Below are 15,595 nucleotides of genomic sequence, written 5' to 3' on the forward strand. Positions count from 1 at the left end.
GTAGCATAACAAAAATGAGTAGTCTTAGAATGTCTCATGCCAAAAGTACTTTTGCCTAAAGTAGGATTTTAAGTGAGGCCTGTGGCATACTTATTGACCTCATCTTAGAATTATTTACATTTAAGGAGTTTTTAAAAACTGGTATTAAGAAAAGCGCAATTGAAGGTATTTTATTAATTAGTTTTATTTTCTCTGGCTCTCCCCCAGGTTATGATATGTCTACCTTTATAAGGCGCTATAGTAGATATCTGAATGAAAAGGCTTTCTCTTACAGACAGATGGCATTTGATTTTGCCAGAGTGAAGAAAGGGTATGTTTTTTTTCTTCTTCTTCTCATATTTGTTTGGGGAGAATAAGTCTTTGAGGCATACTTGGTTTATCTTAACTAAGTTTACCTGCCAACTAATTTTGATCATGGAGGCCCAGTTTTCAATCCCCTAAAAGAGAAGCTCAATTAATAATATGGAAATCAGCCTTGAGGTTGCCATATGTGTTACTATATTTATATTTTCATTCAGAAAATCTGATTTGCTTCCCAGGGTTGACATGGTATAACATTTTATTTGTTAATCAGTTCAAAATTATTGAATACATATATACTTTTAAATAATTTTAAATGGAGAGAATTTAAACAAGGTTCATTTAAAAGTACAGTGGCTATAGTTGATGGTGTTATTCAGTGTGGTTTTTTTCTTTTTAATTTCATTTTTTTTCTATGGCCACACCCATGGCATATGAAAGTTCCCAGGCCAGGGGTTGAATCTGAGCCATAGTTGCAACCTACACAGCAGCTGTAGCAATATCTGGTCCTTTAACCCATTGTGCTAGGCCAGGGACCTGAGCCACTGCAGTCAGACTTCTTAACCGACTCACTACGGCAGGAACACTTCAATGTGTTTTTGATTGAAGTGCAGCTGAGCTGTGTATGTGGCGTAGATCTATTTTGGGGCTAATATTGACCTACTATTATACACACACACAAACACACATGCACACATACCATGATTGAACTAATCATTAATACTAACCATTGATTAGGAAAACCTCACTGAAACAGAAACACTTGCATTTAATTCATAATTACCATTTATTTCCCTCTAAATAGTTTTTTGAGTTTAAAAGTATACAGCCACAAATCTAGGCAAATCTTCTATCTGTTCCTAACTGGAAATAATGGAAAGATGTTGTAGAAAGTTTAGTATTTTAGTCTCAAGAATCCACACAAAAAGATGCAACTCTCTTTTCTAACAGCTGATCTAAACTTAGCTTCTAACTACTTTTTTTTTTTAAATCATAGTGGTGAAAAATATAAACTTACCTATTCAAATAAGTTTCTTGTGGGTGAGCATTTTATGAAATCTAGGTTTTGACTTCATCCGCAACTCATTAGAGATGCTGCTAGTTCATGCTCCTGTCCCAGCTGGATGATGACCTCTCCACAGCCTTCTTAGAAGCTTGTGTACCCTGTATGGGCACAGAAAGGCACTTTGGGATGCTGTCCTTACCATTGGAGTGGGAGAGACCCCAAAAGCTGCCATTAGCCCGTTCACATGACCTGGGCATTTCATTGTAGTAACCTGTTTCAGTCCTGCTGTTCCTTGGCCGTCCCTGGAGGAGGCCTGTGAGTGGGTCCAGGGTCCATTACCCCTCTGATGCCCCCCTCAGCTCTAATCTCAAGTCTCATTCTCCCCAGCTGCTGAAATGCATCTTGTTTCAGCCAAGCTGCAAATCAGAATGCAGTTTTCTTTACCTGATGGATAATAATATCCATTCTGTTCCCAGTCCCATAGGTTTTGAAGGCTTCCAAGACATATTTTCTCTCTCTCTCAAAAAGAAACAAACTGAGGTTTAGGAAGCCTGTATTTTGTTTGGTTTTGGTTTTTTTCCAATTGAAGTATAGTTGATTGATGGTGTTGTGCCAATTTATGCTGTCATCAAAGAGACCCAGTCACTTTTCTTATATTATCTTCCATCATGGTCTACCCTAAGAGACTGGATATAGTTGCCTGTGCTATATAGCAGGACCTCATTGCTTATCCATTCTAAACATAATGGTTTGCATCTACCAATCCCAAACTCCTGGTCCATCTCACTCCCTCCCCACCCGCCCCTTAACAACCATAAGTCTGTTCTCTATGTCTGTGATTTGGTTTAGGATACCTGTATTTTAAATACTACTATTTTTTGTTATTAACATAGGAAAATCCATTCAGAAATTCAGCTGGCCCCTTTTATCCAGAGGGCATTGCTTTCTTCCTGAGGGCAGTGTGGAGAAAGCATTACCTGTGTGGTTGAGAAATGAGAGTGAGTCAGGAGGATTAGAGAAGTAGGGGAACCAGCCACAGCCTCTTCCCACCCCAAAAAACACCCCACAAGGCAGTAGAGGGGAGACAGCTCGGAACAATGCACATGGTCTTGAATTTTCCACATACAAGTAAGTTTTACCTTTTCCTTTTTTTTTTTTTTTTATTTTAATTGTAGGGCCGATGGTGTCATGCGAACCATGGCTCCTGAAAAGCTGCTGAAGAGTATGCCCATCCTACAGGGACAGATTGATGCCCTGCTGGAATTTGACGTACGTATCTCATCAGAAAATGCTTTTTACATAATCGGTATTGCTTTTTATTGGAAGGTGGGCCACTGATAAAGAATTTCCCCATGAAACAGACTTAGAGATGAATTCGTTGAACGCTTAATTAGTGTGGGCTGTTGGTGCAGCGGAGAGGATTTTGATTGCCCTGTTTGCCAGGTGTTAACCTAAGTTATGGAAACCTAGGAGTGGTGCATTCCTGGAACACCATGTTCCAAGCAGGAGGGTGGCCTCCTGTTTGTTTGACAGGATAAAGTAGCTGCAAAAGGCTCATCCCGGCAGCTAAATGACAACCTGCTATTAGAAATCATTTTATCTAGAGTGCTTGCATGACAGCATCCACTGAAGAGAACTGTTTTTGTTTTGCTGTGGTCCTTCTTCCCGTCAAAGCCAACCTGCCTTGTTTCTTAAAGCCACACCTGTATCTTGACTATGGTGGCAGATGCACTAATTCACTCACATATGGTAAGATTATCTAAATACACACACAAACGAGTAGAACTGGGGAGATCTAAGTGAGATTGGTACATTCTGTCAATAGCTGTATTCTGGATGTGACAGTGTACTATAGTTCTACAAGATGCTACCTTTGGGAGAAACTGGTAAATAGTACATGGGATCTCTGTATTTTTTACAGTTGCATGTGGATTTTCAGTTATTTCAAAATAAAAATGGTAGTAGTTCCCTGGTACCCTAGCAGTTAAGGATTCAGTGTTTTTCCTACTGTGGCAAGGGTTCAGTTCCTGGCCTGGGAACTTGGGGTCCCCATGCGTGGGCATGGTCGAAAGAAAAGTTTAACAAAAGTTTCATATGATTCATGAAAATAAAATATTCTGACATGCAGGAAGATTTTTAACTTGCGTTGTTAGCTTTCATCTATTTGATACTTGCCTAAAACAAAAATTTTCCTCAAATATTCTTAAAATTGCTAAGATTGTATAATTTAGTCTGTCACTGAATCCTAGTCACAGACTCCTGTGAAATTTCAGTAAAAGCAGAAAACCAGCTTAGTGGTGGTTTTTTTGACAGATTTTATAGTAAGGACTTCACTAGGTATATATGGAATTACTTCTCTTAACTTTTTTTTTCTTTTTATTCCTTCATTTTCTATGCTTTCCTTACCCTTCATGATGGTACTGCCTTAATTAAAGGAGAAAAGAAGTCATAAAAGCAAAAAGAGCAGAGGTTGAGGAGTTGGAAACAGGGATCTGGGAATGAAGAGAAATTATTCTTCTTTGTGTTGGTGATTAGAGTGAATGCTATGAGTCTCAAGAATTAATTTAGGGGTAAGGTGTCCGTTCCCTAAGCAGCGCTTCCTCTTTCAGCCACTGTTGGCCCTTGGAGCCTGAGTCAGGGGCCCATGTAAAGACCATTACATGGGGGAAAGGGAAGAATGTAGTATGACATAGTAAAAGCAACAAGAGGCCAGGTGTTCAAAAGATGGATTTGATTGATCTATGGATCATTGATCTAATAGAATGAATATATGTCTTATCATTGATAGGACTGACTTCATTGAGTTCAGTTGAAACAACAAAAAAAAAGAAAGTCCATCTTTTGCTATTTGTAGGGTTACTCAAGCGGTTTTACAACATTGCCTATGAATGTGTAGTATTCATTTGAGACATTTTAATGTTCCCTGAGAAAAAATTGTCATTTGATAACATGCAGTTGACCTATGAAATTTTCATCTTTTTCTAGGTACATCCAAATGAGCTAACAAATGGTGTCATAAATGCTGCATTTATGCTTCTTTTCAAAGACCTTATCAAACTTTTTGCTTGCTACAATGACGGAGTTATTAATTTACTTGGTAGGTAGAACTACTGAATGGTGTTTGTGAATAGAGATGGTATCAGAATGCAAAGATTTGGATACTGCAGCTTTCATAAGATATCTAAATACATGACTCATTCAGGTGACATTTCTCTGTGTATTTTTTCCCCATATTTATACTGCTCTTTATTGCATTTACTATTTCTCTAATATTATTATATGCTGATACACATTTCAACATTTCTTTTTTTTTTTCACTTTTTTTGATGTTTTTTTTTTTTTCCTGCTGTTCAGCATAGGGATCAAGTTACTCTTACATGTATACATTTTTCCCCCCACCCTTTGTTCTGTTGCAACATGAGTATCTAAACATAGTTCTCATTGCTACTCAGCAGGATCTCCTTGTAAATCTATTCTAAGTTGTGTCTGATAACCCCAAGCTCCCAATCCCTCCCATTCGCTCTCCCGTTAGGCAGCCACAAGTCTATTTTCAAAGTCCATGATTTTCTTTTCTGTGCAAAGGATCATTTGTCCCCTGTATTAGATTCCAGATATCAGTGATATCATATGGTATTTGTCTTTGTCTTTCTGATTCATTTCACTCAGTATGAGAGTCTCTAGTTCCATCCATGTTGCTGCAAATGGCATTATGTCATTCTTTTTTATGGCTGAGTAGTATTCCATTGTGTATATATATACCACTTCTTCCTAATCCAATCATCTGTCGATGGACATTTGGGTTGTTTCCATGTCCTGGCTATTGTGAATAGTGCTGCAATGAACATGCGGGTGCATGTGGCTCTTTTAAGTAGAGTTTTGTCGGGATAGATGCCCAAGAGTGGGATTGTGGGGTCCTATGGAAGTTCTATGTATAGATTTCTACGGTATCTCCAAACTGTTCTCCCTAGTGGCTGTACCAGTTTACATTCCCACCAACAGTGCAGGAGGGTTCCCTTTTCTCCACACCCCCTCCAGCACTTGTTATTTGTGGACTTATTAATGATGGCCATTCTGACTGGTGTGAGGTGGTATCTCATGGTAGTTTTGATTTGCATTTCTCTTATAATCAGCGATGTTGAGCATTTTTTCATGTGTTTGCTGGCCATCTGTATGTCTTCCTTGGAGAACAGTCTATTCAGGTCTTTTGCCCATTTTTCCATTCGTTGATTGGCTTTTTAGCTGTTGAGTTGTATAAGTTGCTTATATATTCTAGAGATTAAGCCCTTGTCCGTTGCCTCGTTTGACACTATTTTCTCCCATTCTGTGAGTTGTCTTTTTGGTTTCTTTTGGGTTTCCTTTGCTGTGCAAAAGCTTTTCAGTTTGATGAGGTCCCATGAGTTTATTTTTGCTCTTATTTCTGTTGCTTTGGGAGACTGACCTGAGAAAATATTCATGATGTTGATGTCAGAGAGTGTTTTGCCTATGTTCTCTTCTAGGAGTTTGATGGTGTCCTGTCGTATATTTAAGTCTTTCAGCCATTTTGAGTTTATTTTGGTGCATGGTGTGAGGGTGTGTTCTAGTTTCATTGTTTTGCATGCAGCTGTCCAGGTTTCCCAGCAATGCTTGCTGAATAGACTTTCTTTTTCCCATTTTATGTTCTTGCCTCCCTTGTCAAAGATTACTTGACCATAGGTGGCAGGGTTTACTTCCGGATTCTCTATTCTGTTCCATTGTTCTGTCTGTCTGTTTTGGTACCAGTACCACACTGTTTTGATGACTGTGGCTTTGTAGTATTTCTTGAAGTCTGGGAAAGTTATGCCCCCTGCTTGGTTTTTGTTCCTCAGAATTGCTTTGGCAATTCTGGGTCTTTTGCTGTTCATATAAATGTTTGGATTGTTTGTTCATTTCTGTGAAAAATGTCATGGGTAATTTTATAGGGATTACATTGAATCTGTAGATTGCTTTGGGCAGTATGGCCATTTTTACAATATTGATTTTTCCAATACATGAACATGGAATATCTTTCTATTTCTTTACATCTTCTTTAATTTCTTCGATTAAAGTTTTATAGTTCTCGGCATATAGGTCATTTACCTCCTTGGTCAGGTGTATTCCAAGGCATTTGATTTTTTGAGGTTCAATTTTAAAAGGTGTTTTATTTTTGTATTCCTTTTCTAATATTTCATTGCTGGTATACTTATGTCAAGATCGAGTTCAGGGAATGGAAAGCCTCCTAGATGTTTTTAGCGGAAGAGGATTTCATACAGTGATTTTGGTGCCTGCAAAATTTTGGAGTGACTGGAGGAGCAGGTTCTAGGCTTTGCCTCTTAGACTAAGTCCCGTAAGGATAAATAACTGTTCCACTGTGCTGACAACAACATCTGATGCTACCCCTGGAGATGTTTGTGTTTTGATGTAGTTTCATATGTCCTCCCCATATTTCCTTCAACATAAAGGAAAAATCAGATGTACCTACTGCTTGAAGTTTGGCCTATGCTGAAAGATGTCTTTCTACTGACAAGTTCAGCCCTTTCTGAACTATAATGATTCAGCAAACCACTTCTAACTGGTGCCAGTATGAGAAAACATCTTTAAACCAAGCTTCAATTCTCCTTTCCCTCTGTCTGCCAGCCATAGGAATCTCCCCAAAGGCCATAGGCATGATTTGAGGGAAGAAATAGCAACACAGATGTAGGTATACTGGGAGTGTGAGCCATCTGTTCATAGAACCTACATGGGTGTTTCAGCACTGCTTGAGACTGATCTCTTATGTTACCACCTCTGATTGATGATGAAGTGTATTCTTGCTCTTGTCAAGCTTTGTGATTTGGTGTATTAGATACCACTTGAGGTCTTAAGATCAATCACTTGGTATTCTATAGTCAGAAGCTCAGTCTCTAGAAGCAAGGCAAGAGCAGTTCTTCCAACGGAGATAGTTTCTGTCTGAAAAAGACAGGGTGCTGCTCAAAAGCGCTAGAGGCTTCTATTGTATTTTCCTTTTGGAGGGTGCCAGCACCGTTGTGCAGCATTTGGATCTGCTGCAGGCATTTGAGTACCTTTAGATCTGCAGGAACAAAGGCCTGCGTGGCATCACTTGGGAGCAGTTGCAGAGTCTTCCTTTGATCTCGGCTCTACTTGTGTCTGACACCATAACCTGACACCCTATTTAAAGCAGGACATAACTGTGTTGTATATGTTACCTCCAAAAGCAAAAAAGCTATGCAAAACTTTTGCCTGCCTTTTAGTTGTAGGAGTGCAATGTGAAGCAACATGTCTTTCATTTGGAGAGGACCTTGGGATCCATGGAAACTTCATTGAGGTAGCAGGTCCCTGAACTCTCCATGGTCTCCTACCCTTTGACATGCATGAGACTTATTAAGGCACCTAGCATACCTGAAATTTTTGCCCACTCACTGCAAGTCTGCCTGATGGTATCAAATGATATCCAGGAGCATTAGGACACCCAGCAGGGTTGATATCCTTGAAATAAGACAGTTAGCGTGTACTGGCATCCTTGCCAGATGAAAGCAAACTACTCCTGATGGGTTCTGTTTATGGGGATAGATGTAAAAGAAACTGCTCCTTTGACAGATGCCTATCAGCTGTCAGGAACAGTGCTGATTTTCTGCGTGAAAAGAGGACACATCTGGATCTTTGCAAGGAGGAGTCATCACCTGATTAAGTTTACTGAAACCTGCTGTTGGTCTCTAAAAGCCTTTTATCTTTCACACAAACCAGATATTCAAGTTAACTTGGAATAGGATGGAATTGCTACCCTGGATCTTTGCAGAGATCAAGAAACCAATGTGGGGATTCTGCTAATTTCAAAGTATTTCTGTTCCATTTATGTATCTGGGAAACTGGGGAAATAACCAAGGATGGTTTATGCACCCACTGGATCTAATTTGTTTTTAAATCTACTATCTCCGAAAAGCCTCCCTCACATTAGTGGAATGTATAGTGACATTCTGGATCTCCAGAGAGTAGAATTGACTAACAGTGCATGTCCCTGAAAACTCTGGGTATGTCCCTTTCCCCTGAGCATAGTCACTCTAGGAAAGGTCCCCTTGAAGAAGAGTAGGAATAAGTGCTTTTGGAAGGATTTCAAGGCTCTTGCTCAAGACCTTCTGGAGGGCTTATTAAAATTCAGGTTGCTGGACACTAACTCAGAGCTTCTAATGCAGTAGGTCTGGGGTAGGACCTGAGAATTTGCATGTCTACTGGGAAACTGGTGCTTAGGCTGTTGGTCTGGGGGACTTCAGTTCGGGATTTGCTTCAGTTTGGGAATCATTGAGCTACTCCAGGATGCTTAGGCCAGGATTTTGAATTTGCTTGGAGCATGTTCACCCAAATTAATGAATCATCAGTGATATCAAAAACACAAACACCAAAAAACACAAAAGTCCTTCTTTCCTGTTTGGAGGCTCAGAGGCTTTAGAATATATTTGAATTCTCTAGATTTTTATATTAGGATTGCCAGATTTGGGAGGAAAAAAAGTACAAGTTGCCCAATTCAATTTGTATTTATATCAACACAAATGCCATTGTTAGTAAATTCCGTGGACTATTTGAAACCTATTTATGCTAAAGATTATTATTTGCCCTTAAAATTTATTACTGAAGTATAGTTGATTTATAATGTGCCAATTTCTGCTGGACAGAGTGACTCAGTCATACATATGCAACATATATATATATATACACATTCTTTTTTTTAATATTCCTTTTCATCATAGTCTATCCCAGGAGATTGGATATAGTGCCCTGTGCTATACAGCAGGACCTCATTGCTTATCCATTCTAAATGTAATAGTTTGCATCTACTCACCCTAAGCTCCCAGTCCATCCCACTCCCTTTCCCATCCCCCTTAGCGACCACAAGTCTGTTCTCTGTGACTGTATATTTCTGTTTTGTAGATAGGTTTATTTGTGCCATATTTTGGATTCTATGTATAAGTGATTATCATATGGTATTTGTCTTTTTCTGTCTGACTTACATCATTTAGTGCGATGATCTCTAGTTGCATCCATGTTGCTGCAAATGGCATTATTTTGTTCTTTTTATGGTTGAGTAGTATTCCACTGTATATATGTACCGCATCTTAATCCATTCATCTGCCTATAGATTGTTGTTCCATGTCTTGGCTATTGTGAGCAGTGCTGTTATAAACATAAGGGGGCATGTATCTTTTTGAATGAAAGTTTTGTCTCAGTATATGCCAGGGAGTGGGATTGCTGGCTTATATGATTGTTCAATATTTAGTTTTCTGAAGAACCTCCATATTGCTTTCCATAGTAGTTATACCAATTTACATTCCCACCAACAGTATAGTTCTCTTTTCTCAATACCCTCTCCAGCATTTGTTATTTGTAGAGTCATTAATCATGGCCATTCTCACTGGTGTGAGGTGGTACCTCATTGTAGTTTTGATTTGCATTTCTCTAATAATTAGTGATGTTGAGCATTTTTAATGTACCTGCTAGCATGGTATGTCTTCTTCGGAGAAGTGTTTATTTAGATCCTCTGCCCATTTTTCAGTTGGGTTGTTTGTTTTTTTATTGTTGAATTGTATCAGTTGTTTGTATATTTTGGAGCTTAAGCCCTTGTCTGTTGAATCATTTAAATATTTTCCCCTATTCCATAGGTTGTATTTTCATTTTCTTCGTGGTTTCCTTTGCTGTGCAAAAGCTTATAAATTTGATTTAGGTCCCATTGGTTTATTTTTGTTTTTATTTCTATAGTCTTGGGAGACTGACCTAAGAAAACATTTGTATGGTCAATGTTGAAGAGTGTTTTGCCTATGTTCTCACCTAAGAGTTTTATGGTGTCTTGTCTTATGTTTAAGTCTTTAAGTCATTTTGAGTTTATTTTTGTGCATGGTGTGTTCTAGTTTCATACATTTTTTCCAGTTTCCCCAGCACCACTTGCTAAAGAGACTTTTTCCCATTTTATATTCTTCCCTCTTTTGTTAAAGATTAATTGACCATAGGTATTTGGGTTTATTTTTAGGCTCTCTATTCTGTTCCATTGATCCATATGTCTCTTTTTGTTCCAATACCACACTGTTTTGATTGCTGTAGCTTTGTAGTGTTGTCTGAAGTGTGGGAGAGTTATGCCTCCTGCCTTGTTTTTTACCTCAGAATTGCTTTGGCAATTCTAGGTCTTTTATGGTTCCATATAAATTATTGAATTATTTGTTCTAGTCTGTGAAAACTATCATAGGTAATTTGATAGAGATCGCATTAAATATATAGATTGCTTTGGGTAGCATGGCCATTTTAACAGTAAAATTCCTCCAACCCAAGAACTGGGATATTTTTCCATTTCTTTGAAGCATCTTTAATTTCTTTTATTAATGTTTTGTAGTTCTCAGCATATAAGGCTTTCACCTAAGGAGGTCAGATTTATTCATAGGTATTTTTTGGTGCAATTTAAAAATGTATTGTATTTTTACATTTATTTTCTGATATTTCATTGTTAGTGTAAAAAAATGCAACCAATTTCTGAATATTAATTTTTTATCCTGCTACTTTGCTCAATTCATGTATCAAATTAAATAGTGTTTGTGTAGATTCCTTAAGGTTTTTAATATGTAGTATTATGTCATCTGCATATAGTGACAATTATACCTCTTTCCTTCCAATTTGGATACCTTTTATTCCTTTCTCTTGTGTGATTGCTGTGGCCAGGACTTCCAATACTATGTTGAATAAAAATGGTGAGAGTGGGCATCTGTGTCTTGTTCCAGATTTTAGCAGGAAGACTTTCAGCTTTTCTCCATTGAATACTATATTGGCTGTGGGTTTGTCATAAATGGATTTTATTATGTTGAGATATATTCCCTTTATACCCACTTTATTAAGAGTTTTTATTATGAATGGATGTTGAATTTTGTCAAATGCTTTTTCTGCACCTTTTGAGATATGTGGTTTTTGACTTTTGTTAATGTTGTGTATTACATTGATTGATTTGCATATGTTGAATCATCCTTGTGAATTTGGGATGAAACCCACTTGGTTGTAGTGTATGATATTTTTTAAGTATTGTTGGATTTAGTTGGCTAAAACTTTGTTGAGAATTTTTGCATCTATATTCATTAAAGATATTGGCTATAATTTTCTTTTTTGGTAGTATCTTTGATTTTGGTATTAGGTGATGGTGGCTTCATTGAATATCTTTGGGAGTGTTCCTCCTCTTCAGTCTTCTGGAAGAGTTTAAGAAGGATGGGTATAAGTTCTTCTTTGTATGTTTGCTAGAATTCGTCTGTGAAGCCATCTGGTCCTGGGAGTTTTTTTTGTTTGTATGAGATTTTTTTGTTACATACTCAACTTTTATTTCTACTGATCAGTCAGTTCAAATTATCTCTTTCTTCTTGATTCAGTTTTGGTGGACTGGATATTTCTAGAAAGTCCATTTCTTCCAGGTTGTCAGATTTGTTGGCATGTAATTGTTCATAGTATTCTCTTATGGTTTTTTGTATTTCTTCAGTATCAGTTGAAATTTCTTTTTAATTTCTTATTTTGCTTATTTTGATTCTATTTTCTTCTTGGTGAACCTGGCCAATGGTTTGTCAATTTTGTTAACCCTTTGAAGAATCAGCTCTTGGTTTTATTGTTTTTTTCTTTTTTTTTTTTTTTTTTTTTTGAATCTCTCTTCTATTGATTTCCTTTCTGATCTTTATTATTTCCTTCCTTTTGCTGACTTTAGGTCTTGTTTGTTCTTATTTTTCTAATTCTTTTAGGTGCTAGGTTAGGTTGTTTGAGATTTTTCTTATTTTCTGAGGCAGGTCTGTGAACTTCTATAAACTGTTTTTGCAGCATCCCATGGATTTTGTATGGTTGTGTTTTCATTTTTGTTTGTCTCAAGGTGTTTTTTAATTTCCTTTCAATTTCTTCATTGACCCATTTGTTATTTAGTAGTATGTTGTTTAGTCTCTATGTAGTCAGTTTTTTATCATTTCCTGTGGTTGATTTCTAGTTTCATGCCATTGTGGTCATAAGATATTTGAAATAATTTCTGTGCTCTTAAATGTTTTGAAGTTAGTTTTGTGCTCTAGTATACAGTCAATCCTAAAGAATGTCCCATGTGCACTTGAAAAGAATGTGTTTTCTGGGGTTTCTTTTTTTTTTTTTTTGGATACAATGCCCTAAAAATATCATTTAAGTCCAACTCTTCTACTGTGTCATTTAGGATATCTGTTGCCTTATTGATTTTCTATCTGGATCTTTCCATTGATCATGCGAGTGGGGTGTTAAAGTCTCATACCATTATTGTATTCCCATCACTTTAATGTCTGTTAGCATTGTTTTATGTGTTTGAGGGCTCCTATACTAGTGGCATATATGTTGATGAGCGTAATATCCTCTTTGTGAATTTATCCTTTTATCGTTAAACAGTGTCCTTCTTTTTCTTTCTTTATGGCCCTCGTTTTAAAGTCTATTTTGTCTGATGTGAGTATCGTGACTCCCACATTCTTGTCATTTCCATTTGCATGAGATATCTTTTTCTACCTCCTCACTTTCAATCTATATGTGTCCTTTACCCTGAGGTGGGTCTCTTGTAGGCAGCATATTGTAGGCTCTTGTTTTTTAATTTAGTCTTATACTCTATGTCTTTTAATTGGAGTATTCATTCCATTGACATTTAAGGTAATTATTGATAAATATGAATTTATTACAATTTTAAACCTTATTTTCCAGTTGATTCTGTTTCTCCTTTGTTCCTTTTTCTTTTTTTGGTTGGATGATTTTCTTTTATTTAATGTTTGTGTCCTTTTCTTTTTTGGTTTTTGTGAATGTATTGTTTGTGATTTGTGGTTGCCTTGTTTTTTGAATATGTTAACTCCTTCCTATATCTGATAGTCAAATAGGCTCAAACACATTCTAAAGAAAGTAGTCTATATTTTCTTACTCTCCTTCCCTACATTTTATGATTTTGATATCCTTTTTACATCATGTTTATCCTTTTGCTATTCCTTGTGTTTATCATTGATTTCACAAATACTTTTTTTTTTTTTTGTCTTATTTGCCATTTCTTGGGCTGCTCCCATGACATATGGAGGTTCCCAGGCTAGGGGTCTAATCAGAGCTGTAGCCACCAGCCTACGCCAGAGCCACAGCAACGAAGGATCTGAGCCGCATCTGCAACCTACACCACAGCTCACAGCAATGCTGGATCCTTTACCTGCTGAGCAAGGGCAGGGGCTGAATCTGCAACCTCATGGTTCCTAGTCAGATTCATTAACCACTGCGCCATGATGGGAACTCCATCACAAATACTTTTTTTTTCTTTTTTGATCTCTGTACTGGCTTATTACTTTCCATTTGGAACTTCTTCCAAACTGTATCTGCTTCTTTCCTATTTAGAGGAGACTTTCAATATTTCTTTTGGGATACGTTTAGTGCTGCTGTGTTTTTTTTAGTTTTTACTTGTCTAAGAAATTATTTCTCCTCCTATTTTAAATGATAATCTTACTGGGTAGCATATTCTAGGTTACTAATTTTTCCTTCTTAGAACTTTGAATATGTCTTGCCACTCTTTTCTGGCCTCCAGTGTTTCTGTAGAGATATCAGTTGTTAGCCTTATGGGTGTTTCCTTGTAATTAATTCTTTGTTTTTCTCTTGATGCCTTTAGAATCCTCTCCTTATCTTTATCCTTTATCTTTATCCTTTATCTTACTCTGTGAGTTGAGGGGAAACAATTATCTGCTATAGTCTTAGAGAGCCAGCTATTTATATGTGAGAGCATCCTGGGTAGCTTATGAGGGCTTACTTTTCTTTCTTTCTTTCTTTTTTTTTTTTTTTTTTGATGTGGGAGCTGCTTTTGGTTTGGATGCTTGCTGTCTTTTTCCTCAGTGTGTGCAGGGCCATATTCCATTAATAGAGGGTGTACAAATGCATGGCCCATGCATGCTTCCAGGGAGGTGGGGGCAATGGGTGGCACCTATAGGCAGTGCCTCTTCACCAGGCCCTCAGCAGTAGCAGTGACCTCCAGTGAGGTGGTGGTAGTGCCCAGTTTGGGGCCCTTTGCAGTGGTAACAGCAGGGTGTGTGTGTTCCCAGAGAGGTGAAGACAATGGATGGTTCCTGGTTGCTGGAAATCAGAAGTGGTGGCAGTGGTGGGCCATGGGGCCCTCAGTGGCAGCAGTGGAAGGGCACATGTGTTCCCAAGGAGGTGGGGGCAACAGGCAGCACCTGGTTGGCAGCAGCAGTGGTCCCAAGGATGGTGGAGTGTGGCAGGTGTGGCAGGCGTGGCAGGCAGCCTCTCAAGTCTGAGATGGCTTTGGTTGCTTGCATCTTCCGCAGTAGCCCATGCAAGAGGTGCCCTGCCACCTGAGAGCCCACACACACAGAGAAAGAAGTTACTATGGTGGTCCTCCCCCACCTCACTCTCTGTAACAATCGCACCTTGCTTCTCTGGTAAGCCCAGGCTTCCCCCTGGCCTCCCTTGGCTGTGATGCACCACTCCTTAGCCCCCTTAGTTTGTTTCCATAAGCCAACCCTAGTCCTGTCTCCAGGACCGACTTCCAAAGCCCAAGCCTCAGCACCCAGCCCCTGTCTGAGTGTCTCAGGCTGTAGTGTGCCAGGTCGTGGTACCGATAACCTGTACAGCTCTCTCTCTGCTTTCCCCTCTTCAGTCTGGCTGCTGTGCTTTTCTCCAAGGCTTTTCTTTTCAGTTTCTGTCCTTTTAATTTTTCATTGAATTTATTTTTTGAACTGATGATTTTTTTTTTTGTCTTTTTGCCTTTTCTAGGGCCACTCCTGTGGCATATAGAGGTTCCCAAGCTAGGGGTCTAATCGGAGCTGTAGCTGCTGACCTGCGCCAGAGCCACAGCAACATGGGATCCAAGCAGCGACTGCGAGCTACACCATAGCTCATGACAATGCTGGATCCTTAACCCACTGAGCGAGGCCAGGGATCGAACCCACAACCTCATGGTTCCCTAGTCGGATTCGTTAACCACTGAGCCATGACGGGGAACTCCTTGAACTTATGATTTTTGAAATAAATTTTATTGGAGTACAGTTGACTTACAAAGTCATGTTAGTTTCAGGTATACAGCAAAGCAAATCAATTATACATATAGCCTTTCCTTTTCAGATTCTTTTCCAATATAGGTTATTACACAGTATTGAGTAGGTTACTCTGTGCTATATAGTAGGTCCTTGTCACCTATCCATTTTATATAAAATAATGTGCATGTGTCATTCCCAACTCCCTAATTTATCCCTTCCCTTGTGTTTCCCCTTTGGTAACCATAAATTTGCTTTCAAAAATCTTTGAGTCTGT

At 38.3% G+C, this 15,595-nt stretch overlaps 1 protein-coding gene across 25 annotated transcripts in view; it reads left to right on the plus strand.

Annotated features, from left to right (window-relative positions):
• Window positions 1–15,595, plus strand: part of SNAP91 (synaptosome associated protein 91) — a 157,622-nt gene that overhangs the window by 48,815 nt on the left and 93,212 nt on the right. For all 25 annotated transcript variants that reach the window (XM_021091696.2, XM_021091727.2, XM_084963950.1 and 22 more), the window contains exons 5-7: window positions 208–310; window positions 2,482–2,575; window positions 4,292–4,403. In XM_021091696.2, coding sequence (XP_020947355.2) covers window positions 208–310; window positions 2,482–2,575; window positions 4,292–4,403 — 309 coding nt within the window. The remainder of the gene's footprint in view (window positions 1–207; window positions 311–2,481; window positions 2,576–4,291; window positions 4,404–15,595) is intronic.

This window comes from Sus scrofa, chromosome 1, assembly GCF_054392235.1.
Source record: "Sus scrofa isolate SSC_HxYL_T2T_F1_AM1 chromosome 1, Sscrofa_HxYL_maternal_Yorkshire_Landrace_v2.0, whole genome shotgun sequence".
Lineage (NCBI taxonomy): Eukaryota > Metazoa > Chordata > Mammalia > Artiodactyla > Suidae > Sus > Sus scrofa.